Source organism: Mus caroli, unplaced genomic scaffold, assembly GCF_978045245.1.
Source record: "Mus caroli unplaced genomic scaffold, Mus_caroli_1 scaffold_3, whole genome shotgun sequence".
Lineage (NCBI taxonomy): Eukaryota > Metazoa > Chordata > Mammalia > Rodentia > Muridae > Mus > Mus caroli.
In genome coordinates, this window is record NW_028227258.1 from 24,906,619 (window position 1) to 24,917,873 (window position 11,255).

General features: G+C 43.3%; 1 protein-coding gene across 1 annotated transcript in view; it reads right to left on the bottom strand.

Moving 5' to 3' along the window:
- Cenpe (centromere protein E) overlaps nt 1-5,145 on the bottom strand; it is a 62,410-nt gene extending 57,265 nt beyond the window's left edge. Inside the window, exons 1-5 of the mRNA XM_021158316.2 lie at nt 5,037-5,145; nt 2,589-2,680; nt 1,346-1,435; nt 1,102-1,220; nt 362-481 (exon numbers count right to left, since the gene is read on the bottom strand). Coding sequence (XP_021013975.1) covers nt 362-481; nt 1,102-1,220; nt 1,346-1,435; nt 2,589-2,680; nt 5,037-5,092 — 477 coding nt within the window. The 5' untranslated portion in view covers nt 5,093-5,145. The remainder of the gene's footprint in view (nt 1-361; nt 482-1,101; nt 1,221-1,345; nt 1,436-2,588; nt 2,681-5,036) is intronic.
- Nucleotides 5,146-11,255: the final 6,110 nt, after the last annotated feature.

The window sequence follows — 11,255 nt, forward strand, 5'->3', positions numbered from 1 at the left end:
ACTTTATACCCTTAGTCACCTTAATTCACCAAGGTTTTAATAAATCCATCCATTTGCTACACGACCCTGTCATATCACTGGACACTCTTCCTCCCCCTTGCTTTATCTGCCCCCACATCACTATCAACCCCATCACTGTTCCAACATGACTTAGTAAGGTGACTGACTCATTTAGTTAATTTGGGCCATCTGTGTGGATACTGAATATAAATTTGGTCCGCTGGAGCTAGACACACAGGAAAGCAATCAGTGACTGCTCTCCCTGCTTGTGGGCCCCCGAATGCCATCTCTGGCCCCACGTGACTGCTGATAGACCCATTCTTGGGCTGACCCAATGCAGTCATCCAGATCTTTTACTCACGTTGGTGTCTTCCCGAATTATCAAAGGTTTCATTTTTTGAGCATTACAGAGTAAATCTGTAATGGTTTCATTGTAGATCTCCATGTATGAAACTCGTAGGAGAAATTCTCTTTCAGGAAACTAGGAGAAAACAGCATGTGTCAAACATCAGAAAGTACCCCATTTATAAAGCAGTGCAGTCCATTCACATCGAGAGTAAAGAGCCCAGGAAAAAGTTAGCTGTAAAGCCAACAGGACCCACGGTGCTATTCTGACAGCAGGCAAAAAAGCAGTATTTCAGGATAATGAAAAAGACACTACAGCGAGGAAGAAGAAGGCGCCCAGGCCCACTGCCTAGGCTACAAAGCTCTGAAGCTAGGTGCTTTTACCTTAGTGAAAATGCTCATCTAAAAGCAAGCTCACCCAACAGACATAGGTTGTGGCCCACAGCTTTCATCCTCTGTAGCTCATATCTACTTCCTAAGAATTACTAGTAACTTGACAAGGCTAGTGTGGAACTAATAGCCCTTCTGATAGGATTCCCTAAGGCTTAACTTAGTTTACTTTTTGTTGGAAAGACTGTTTCGGGCTCAAGTTCTATAAAGTGTGTGAGTCAGTGCTCTGCTTTTCTCCTTCTCCTATGGAAATCAGGAGCCGAGCATGAATCTCCTCCTCTCTTTTGTTGTTACACAAAGAGAACAGCAGCTGCTACTCAGCTGACACCACTTGACTCTGTGTGCTAGGAAGCCTGAGGTTACTACCTTCTTAATCCTTTGGAAAATGTCATGAATTGCCCTGGGTATAACTCCCAAACAATCTTCAGAACCCATCATCGTGTGTGTTTTTCCTGATGCAGTTTGTCCATAGGCAAATATAGTACCTGTAAAAATAAGCAAAAGACATAGATACATTAGAGATAAAGTTGAGAAGATTCAAAACACACTTACAGTGAGTCAAGCTATCACCACTAAGGAATGGGTGCTGCGACTTGAAGTGAATACAAACCATTGTAGCCTTGTATGGCGGAGCTGATGATCGGCACCGCGATCTCTTCATACACATTCTTAGTGGTTTCATTACTGTCAAAGACACGATCTAAAGAGAACACGGAAATTCAATCCAACACACCAATTGCATTTTCAAAGAATTAGTAATTACCCAAAGAAATAAACTGTCAGAACCTAGAATGGTAAACTATTTAGGACAGCATTTCCTTACTTTCCGTCTTTTCAGAAAACACCCTTCTCACAGGGAAAATGCAATGGTCTTCACATAGAAAACCCTGTCTCAACAACCCTATGTATTTTCAGGGTCAGCAGGGCATAGTGGCTGAGATGGGTTCTAGACCATGTTAGTACCAATCCTGATTAGACTGAGAAATGTTGGGCCCCTGCCTCTAATGTGTAACTCAGGTACATTATCATCTCTATAGAATTACTGCCAGCATATTAATACATAGGAAATGTGAGCTGTTATTAATTTCTGAGAAATTTTGTTTTATAATGTATCTTGTGTTTTAAGAGCCTAGCTTAAACTGAATCAGAAAGACACCTAATCCAAAAAAAAAAAAAAAAAAGTTACACAGGAAATAGTCACCTACCTGTGATACTTAGGCATCTGCATTGCTAAGTTTGCCAGTCTTTGCTTTTGTTAGTAAACTAAAAAAATGGGACACTTTCTATGGTGATCTTTAAAATAGGAAAATGTGATGGCAAAGAAACCCAGCAATCGTTCTGCTTCTATCAGAACCACACACTTGTCCTCAGGTAAAACGGGAAAACCAAGCGCCACGTAGAGGCTGAGCAGTTAGGATTTCAGATTAAGCAGAGTTGGTAGATGTTTGTACTGTAATACCATCAATCTCAGGCAATTGATGAGTTCAAATCTTCTATATACAGATAGGGCCACCAAAACCTATATAGTATAGAGTCCAAATGCTTGGGAAACTTTTAATCTTGCTTTTATAATCTCTTAAACATACTGTTTTACCTTTAAAAAATATATTAGTATATTAAAACAGTTGTTTACTAGGAAGCATTTTATTTTCTATACTTCTGTGCTCAAAATGTTGTCTTCCTAGTTTTAATAAGATGACAACCTAGGGTCTGGGAAAATAGCTCAATTTAGAACACCTTTGCAGTTCAGGTTGGCCTTGAACTCCTGACCCCTTATGTTCAGATTATAGAGTGCAGGGATTAGAGGTCACCACCACCAGGCTAGGAAGCAACGGATGCCATCATAAACTTACCAAATTGGAAAGATTTACCCCCATCGCTCTGATAAATAGTGTTTTTATCTGTTTTCCAGTAAATGTGGGTGGCTTCTCCAAGTTCTTCTTCTCTGGAAGAATGGAATGCTACATTTTAGTAAGTGATTCTGGTGGTCATATAACAGTAGGGGTAATTTACAACATTTCATGTTCTAAAGAATAGCAGTAACATACAGTGTCTACTTTGGAAAGGTTGGGACTCAACTCTCCTAAATGGGGTTCAAGGTCTGCTTCTCGCCAGTTCCCTACTGAAGCCCTCCACTCTAAGCACCCAGCACTGGAAGAACAGTTCAGGGTGCGACTCTCATTATGTATTAGGACCTTTTTCTAGGGGTGTCTGACTTTTCACATAAGACATAATTTTGTCATCTACAAAGGATGGAAATGGAAAACACCTCAAGTCAGTTTGAAAAGAAAACAAAAATCTTCCTTTCCTGGCAGGAAAGTGAGTTCCCACTGGAGGCTTTAAAACAAAACAAAAGCTTTTTTTGTTGTTGTTTGGTTTGGTCTGGTTTGATTTATTTCTTAAAGATTATAATTCTTTTGTTCTGCAAACTGCCAGCTCTGAGAGAGTAGGGTGCAGTTTAGTGGCCACCACCTCCTCTGACATCCCACCTGCCCAGGAAAATGCAGAAGACCCAAGGTGCCTACCAAGCCCAGTGCCTTCCCCCTTATTTGAAATGTCAACTTCACAGCTGACTGAGCCTTGCAGAGGTGCAGAGTGATGATGTCACCAGACAGTCCACATGCAGAGAGGGCTGGCAGTGCTCTGAGTGTGGCACAGAGACTGGGAAACTGAGAGCTACTGAGCAGGGGAAAGATCTTGTATTACTGGAGAACCTTGCAATACAGACTTTCAAAAATCTAGGTAGTGGTGGCACACACCTTTCATTCAAGCACTAGGGAGGCAGAGGCAGAGGCAGGTGGATCTCTATGAATTGGAGGATAGCCTGGTCTATGGAACTGAGTTCCTGGATAGCCAGGGCTACACAGTGAAACCCCATCTCAAAACACCTCCACCATCCAACCAAAACCAACCACCCCCCCCAAACCAAATAAACAAAAAATAAAATTAAAAAAACCCAAACCTCTTGCAAAATGAAGTTTTAAGTAATATAATTTTATGTTTAACTATATATTCATAACTATCTTTGGCTGCATGGGCTCTACTTCCTCTCTGAAATCTTAAAAAAAAAAAAACAAAACACTTCTGGAACCTTCTGGAATACTTAACATGCCCTAAATCACCTGAACTATGTCACTAATCTCTTTCTGTTCTTTATTTTGAGACATTGTCTCACCTTGTTAGCCTGGAACTCACTAGGTAGCCCAGGCTGGTCTACAACTAAGATACACCTCCCTCTGCCTTCTGAGTGCTGGGGTTAAAGGCCTGTGCCACCATGACAGACACCACTAATCTCTTCAGTGCCATCTTCCTCTAAATTCCTACATGTACCAAACACCACATCAGTCAAGCAATCTGGAAGTCGAATCTCTGTGATCTACCCATCAACGAACCACCTATTCTGTAGTGTTGGCGTTTTCCTGACACCAGGTATGCCATGTCTCTGAAGGCCCAGTGGCTCTTTCAACAGTCTCCACACTGTTTTTTTCTGTGTATCGTTAACGGCTTATGTCTGTAGATATATTGTTTTAGTTTGCTTTGTGCTGCTGTGATAAAATATCATGACCAAAAGCAAATTGGAGTGGAAAAGGTTTATATCAAAAGCAACTTGGAGCTGGGAAGGTTTATATCAGCCTATACTTCCAGCCCCAGGGAAAGTCAGGGTAGGGTCTCAAGCAGGAGTGGAGGCAGAATTCATGAAGCACACTGTTTATGGTCTCGCTCTCTCTGGTTTTTGCCTACGTAGCTTTCTTAGACAGCCTTGAATCCCATGAGTAAGAATGGAACCACCCAGAGTGGCCTAAGCACTGCCCATATCAACCAGGAACCAAGATTCCACCACAAGGACATGCCCACTGGCCAACTTCATCTAGGTAGTCTTCCAGTTGAGACTCCCTTAGATATAGCTGGCTGTCAAGTCGACAGCTAATGCTAACTAGGAGCCAGCTTTTCCCAAATTTAGGGAAGGAACTTAAATGCAAGAAATAACCAATTCTGAGAATCTCGCCTATCGACCACCCGTTTAATACCAATTTCATGAACGTCTTAAGCTATAGCATCTCTAGCTGAAGGCCAGAAGCCAGCAAACCCAGTAGACTTCATCAACCCCCTCTTGTCTTTTCTTTCTGGCATTCCCGACCCTTTTCCACTAGTGAACATTCACTGTCTCTGTCCATCAGGCGAGGACAGCAGTGTCGCCTGAGCAGAGCTGCAGTCGGACCCTGTTTTCGGGGAAACAGGGAGTCCTGCTCCTGGGTGTCGGTGTGACCTGGGGCAGGGACGCAGGTCCCCAGGCCGCCTACCTGCTGTTGAGGGGTCGCACACGAACACAGACAGCCACTGAAGCCTCCTCGGCCATCCTGTCCGCTGCAGACTAAGGGAAAAGGGGTAGAGCAACGGCGCCGACCGAGCTCCCGGGCCGCCCCGCCTTTAAGTTTAAAATGTCTTCAAGGTCGCAGCGGATTGGGCGGCGCAGCGTCATGACGTCACGGGGCAGTCCAAGTGCTGCGGCGAGAGGGGGTTGCGGGGGGGAAGGCGGGGCGAGTCCATGGATGGGGAGAGCGGGGGAGACTCAGAGATCCCGGAACTGGGAGCCTCAGAACTCAGCTGGAGAGAGGTTTTGTGTTAGAGTCACACCTGCAGAACAAAAGAATTATAATCTTAAAAAGCAAACAAACAAGAACCCCAGACCAGACCAGACCAAACCAAAAAAAAAAAAAAAAAAAAGAAAACCAAAAAAACAAAAAAAAGCTTTTGTTTTAAAGCCTCCAATGGGAATTCACTGCCCAGCCAGGAAAGGAAGATTTTCTTTTCTTTTGGAACTACTTTGAGGCGTTGTCGTTTCCTTTCTTTAACTTTCATTTCTCTGGACGGTGAGTCTAAGAGCCTGATGTAGGGGAGAGAATCATTGACAACTGGGAAAATGTTGTGGGGACATGACAGTACTGCATACTAGAGCATGGACTACCCGAGAAATCCCCAGTACTAGGCATGGAACACTTATTTTCATGTTGTTGGTTAGAGTAATCCAAAAGACTCCCAGAATAATAAAGCTACACCTTAGGGACGAGGCTTCCACCTCAGAAACAGCTAGAATTTTCCAATTCCCGACAAGTCTGAAGTACGTGGTGTCTCCAGGCAACAATGACTTAACCTTCAGCCTCAGGGAGGCAACCAAGGACACTTTGGGGATGTCAGTTCTCTCCTACCACGTGGGTTCCAGGGATTCAACTTCAGCTTGGCAGCCAGTGACTTTACTCACTGAGCCATCTTCCCTGCCCTGTTTTAACTTTTTTTTTTTTTTTTTTAAACTGGGCAAAGATATTTAGCTGCAGGGAACGAACCCATGAAGGGGAAGAAACGTTATGGCATTAAAGGCTCAGAGGCAAGGAAGGGATTCTTGAAAGCAAGAGTATTATTTTCACAGCTGTGATTTTGTCTCACTGGCTTTGCTAACATTATATAGTACGCAGTATTTATTAAAGATTGACTAGATTCCACTATATGCTCTATGCTGTTCATCAAGAGATAATTATTAGAAGGAAAAAGAGAGGGACTGAGAGGGTAGCAGAGGAGGTGAATTTGACAAAAGGATGTAATATTCGGGTATGAAAATGTCATAACAAAACGAAACGTCTTGTACAATTAATATACACTTATGAGAAAGAGATGGTGCTTGATGGTTCAAGGCCAATGGGGCCGTTTAATCAGTCTCAAAATAACTGAAAAGGGGGCCGGAGCTGGGGATCCTGCATCATTCTGTTCAATCCCTAACAGTACAGAAAAAGAGATAGTCATTGTGAAACTGTTTTATGTTGTGCTTTTTTTTTTTTTTTTAACCCAGATACCAATTGTTTGATTTTACCAAAGAAGCCTAGGGAACCAGATGCTGGGTATAAAAGCCTGCTAGCTCAGAGAGTCAGAGGAAGCACCCCGCTGACCTTCCTCCTCAGCTGATGTTCCAAAAGGAAGCTCTCCTTCTCAAAAACCCCCCAATTTCCCTTCTATTTCCTGTGCTTCTCTCTATTCGTCCTCCTGACTTCCTCTTATTTTCCATTAATATTCCTGTTCTAAGTAAATCCAAATGGCTGTGATCAAAGGTGTGTGCTAGGGCTGACCCACACCACAACTACAAACAGCTGTTTTCCAGTAAATAACCCAATCTTGGGGTTCTCAGTGTGATCAAATGTCCTGCAACAATGTTGGATATTTTTCCACGCTTAGAAAACAACAAGCATGAGTACAGTAGAGTACGTGTGGCTACTATTCTTTTAGGAGAGGTAGTAATACGCACAAGTATCTCTGTCTCTCCCAGGGTACAGAGAACAAAAGATGTTAGTGAGCATGCAAGCTTCTCATGGAAGGCACTCTTGTGGAAGAAGCAGGCAGTGCATAATAAATAGCAACATAACAATTGCATTCTTTAGAAATCATCTTTATGGATATGAGAGCGGGGGGAAAAATTCTCTGTTATAACTAAGGAGCTGAAAGCTTGATACATTGGAATAGCTGCTAGTCAGAACCATTGGGGTTTACTTAGAAGTTAACAAGAACAGAGGGGCTGCACTCAAACAAGTGGATAATCATTAGATATCATAGTTTAAACTAGACTTTCTACTCCAAAGACACGATCTTAGCTAGTGTTGTAATTGTATCATGTTGTGTAGGTCTGTACTGGCTGGTTTTGTGTCAACTTGACACAGCTGGAGTTATCACAGAGAAAGGAGCTTCAGTTGAGGAAATGCCTCATATAAGATACAACTGTATAAGATACAACTGTAAGGCATTGTCTCAATTAGTGATCAAGGGGGAAAGGCCCCTTGTGGGTGGCGCCATCTCTGGGCTGGTAGTCTTGGGTTCTATAAGAGAGCAGGCTGAGCAAGCCAGGGAGGCAAGTCAGTAAAGAACATCCCTCCATGGCCTCTGCATCAGCTCCTGCTTCCTGACCTGCTTGAGTTCCAGTCCTTACTTCCTTGGTGATGAACAGCAGTATGGAAGTGTAAGCTGAATAAACCCTTTCTTTCCCAACTTGCTTCTTGGTCATGATGTTTGTGCAGGAATAAAAACCCTGACTAAGACAAGGTCCAAGTTATTTTTTTTTTTCCAGCGTCATCTGGATAACAAGGACAGAAGAGACATTTGAGCATTCGTTCTCTCTTGCTGCTGTTGCTTTATGAAAGGAGCTTAATTTTGCTTCAGTGTTAGATTTTTTTTTTTTTTTTGAGACAGGGTTTCTCTGTATAGCCCTGGCTGTCCTGGAACTCACTTTGTAGACCAGGCTGGCCTTGAACTCAGAAATCCACCTGCCTCTGCCTCCGGAGTGCTGGGATTAAAGGCGTGCGCCACCACGCCCGGCTCAGTGTTAGAAAAATTTTATCAAAGTGCCTGATGTTGACACGGCACACCTTTAATACCAGTACCTCAGAGAAAGAGGCAGTGGATCTTTGTGCATTTCAGAATAGCCTGGTCTATAGAGCTAGTTCCAGAACAGGACAGCTAAAGCTAGACAGATAAAACCTGTCTGAATGTGGTGGCTCATACCTTTAATCCCACCCCTTGGGAGGCAGAGGCAGGTGGGTCTCTGTGAGTTCAAGGACAGCCTGGTCTACTGAGCTAGTTCCAGGACTGCCTGGGTTACATAGAGGAACCCCACCCATGACCACCTTGACTGCTGAACTGGAATCAGTTGCTAACCCAGCCCCAGACTCAGCTTCCTTGAGTACCTGGGACACATAGGTGTCTCTGTAAGGCTTCCTTCTTGTGAGTCTAGCAGGTTTCTCACCCTCTGGACCTCTCAAAGGCGGAGCCTGAAGGAGGGCTAAAGCATAGCATGACCCTCCCCACCCCTGAGGCACGTGGACGTAAATCTCAGAGACCTTGGTTGGAAGGTGCACTAGAAATGTTCCCAGGCAAACTCTTCTTTCACCGAGCCTTGAGGCTGAAGGAGTTGCATGGCCTTCATGACAAGAAGGCTTGACCTATCCTTGTCTGCTAGCTTCTGATGTTTGGACACGTGGACACCCTTCTTGGCTCCCATCACTTCCTGATGAAAAAGGAGTCCATAGATGGTAATCTGGTTCTTTCTGGACAACAACACCATAGTGGCTGTGGAGTTGAAGGCTGAGGTAGAAAAGCTCAGTTTATGTTGTTGTAACTAAACTAGCTGCCAGCAGCAGCTTATGGGAAAGAAGATTTGTGTTGGCTCATACTTTCAGAGTCTCCGTTCATCGGGTGGGAAGAGCAAAGCAACGTTGATGCAGAAGAAGAATGTAGCAGGGGCTACTCACATCATGGCCGATCACATGGCAGGGAGGGAGGTTAGACACAGGAACGGTACAACCATCAGGGGCCTCACTCGCAAGACTTACATTTGACATTTAAGACTCAGCTCCTACAGGCTCTGAAACTTCCCAAAACTGTGCCCCCAGCCAGATACCAAGTAGTCAAATTGTGATCTTGTGAGGAAACTTTTGATTCAAAGCTTAAAAACAATTTTTCTCTTGAAAATGTGCTTGTTAAGCGGTTGCCAGGCTCCCAGTTGATGGCAAGCCCATCCTTCTTGTTATCTAGGACAACTATGGTGTAGTGGTGTGCAGCTCATACTCTTTGCTATTAACGTCTATGATCAACATACCTGGCATTCTTTAAGGGTTGCCACAGATACTCCAGAACATAACCATTTCTGACTTCTACTGATGACTGGTCCTTGGATGTCTCTATGTATTGACTCCTACCCATTTCCACTGTTGGTCTACTCTCAGTGAAACAACTTCAGTGACTTTAAAAACATGTCAGTCCGAAAGAATGGACCATCTAGAGACTGCCATATCCAGGGATCCACCCCATAATCAGCTTCCAAACGCTGACACCATTGCATACACTAGCAAGATTTTGCTGAAAGGTCCCAGATATAGCTGTCTCTTGTGAGACTATGCCGGGGCCTAACAAACACAGAAGTGGATGCTCACAGTCAGCTATTGGATGGATCACAGGGCTCCCAATGGAGGAGCTAGAGAAAGTATCCAAGGAGCTAAAGGGATCTGCAACCTTATAGGTGGAACAACATTATGAACTAACCAGTACCCCGGAGCTCTTGACTCTAGCTGCATATGTATCAAAAGATGGCCTAGTCGGCCATCACTGGAAAGAGAGGCCCATTGGACACACAAACTTTATATGCCCCAGTACAGGGGAATGCTAGGGCCAAAAAAATGGGAATGGGTGGGTAGGGAAGTGGGGGGGGGGAGGGTATGGGGGACTTTTGGGATAGCATTGGAAATGTAATTGAGGAAAATACGTAATAAAAAAATATTAAAAAAAAAAACATGTCAGTCATGTCACTGTCTCAAGACACCCAGTGTCCCCTCTTTACTCTCATTCCCTTGAGGATGAAACTAAGACTCTTCTAGTGGTGCCCAGATCCTGATCCCTTCCCTTCTCTCTCTCCGTCTTTCTTTCTTTTTGGGGGTGTTTGTGTGGAACATTGGACCTAGGGCCTCACACCATGATAGACACATGCCACATGGCCTAAGCTACATCTGCAGTCCTCAATGTTGGCTCCTGGCTATGCCCTGGCCTTACTTCCTATTACTCTCTTGTATCTCTCCTTTTGGTACACACTGGAGAACAGACCCCCTATCCTCTTCACTGGCTGTTCTATGTGGCAGACAGGCTGCTGCCCAGATAGGCTGCTTCCATGTGAGTCTAGGCTCTCCACAAACATACCTTCTTGGAGCTTATTCTCTGTACAAAACAACAGCTCCCTTGTCTCCTGCTTCTGTTTTATGTTCTTCTTTATACATTTTATTTATAACCTTCAGAAATAACATTCAAAAAATTTATAAAATTGGTGTCCTCATTCTAGAATATCAGCTCAATGAATTCCCCAAGTAGCTTTTTACCCCTTGTTCTCTGTACCAGGAGTTTTACAATGTTGCTCATTCATATGATTAAAAATACATGAATCTTAGTTTTCCACAGGCTGAAGATACTGGTTAATGGATAAAAATAGTATATGAAGTGGAATCTATTAATTGTAGATTTATTTTGGTTGTCATATTGTGAGCTTGTCTGTACTCTTCCGCTTTCTTTGCTAAACTGTAAAACAGAAGGCAGTGGTCAGGCGAGGCAAAGAGATTAACTAATAATGCACGTGATGTTATGCGGCTAGAAAGAGACCCTTTTTCCTTTATATAAGTTTATATTATTATATTTGAAAATAACCACCGGGTTTTATTTTTTCTCTTTTATTTAAAATATATTTTTTTCTCATACCATATATCCTAATTACAGTTTCTCTCCCTCTCCTCCTCCCAGTTCCTCCACACCCTCTCTCCTCTCCAGATCCACTCTTTCTGGAAAGAGATCCGTAAAATGTGCATACATGCTATTTTCTTAATAGGTAATTGCTATTAACCTTTGTCATAAGATTAATGCATGTATATAAATACAATTCAAATTCCAAAAGAGTCAAAGTGAGAAATATTCCTGAATCTGATGCTTAAAGGTATTATTAGTTTGCC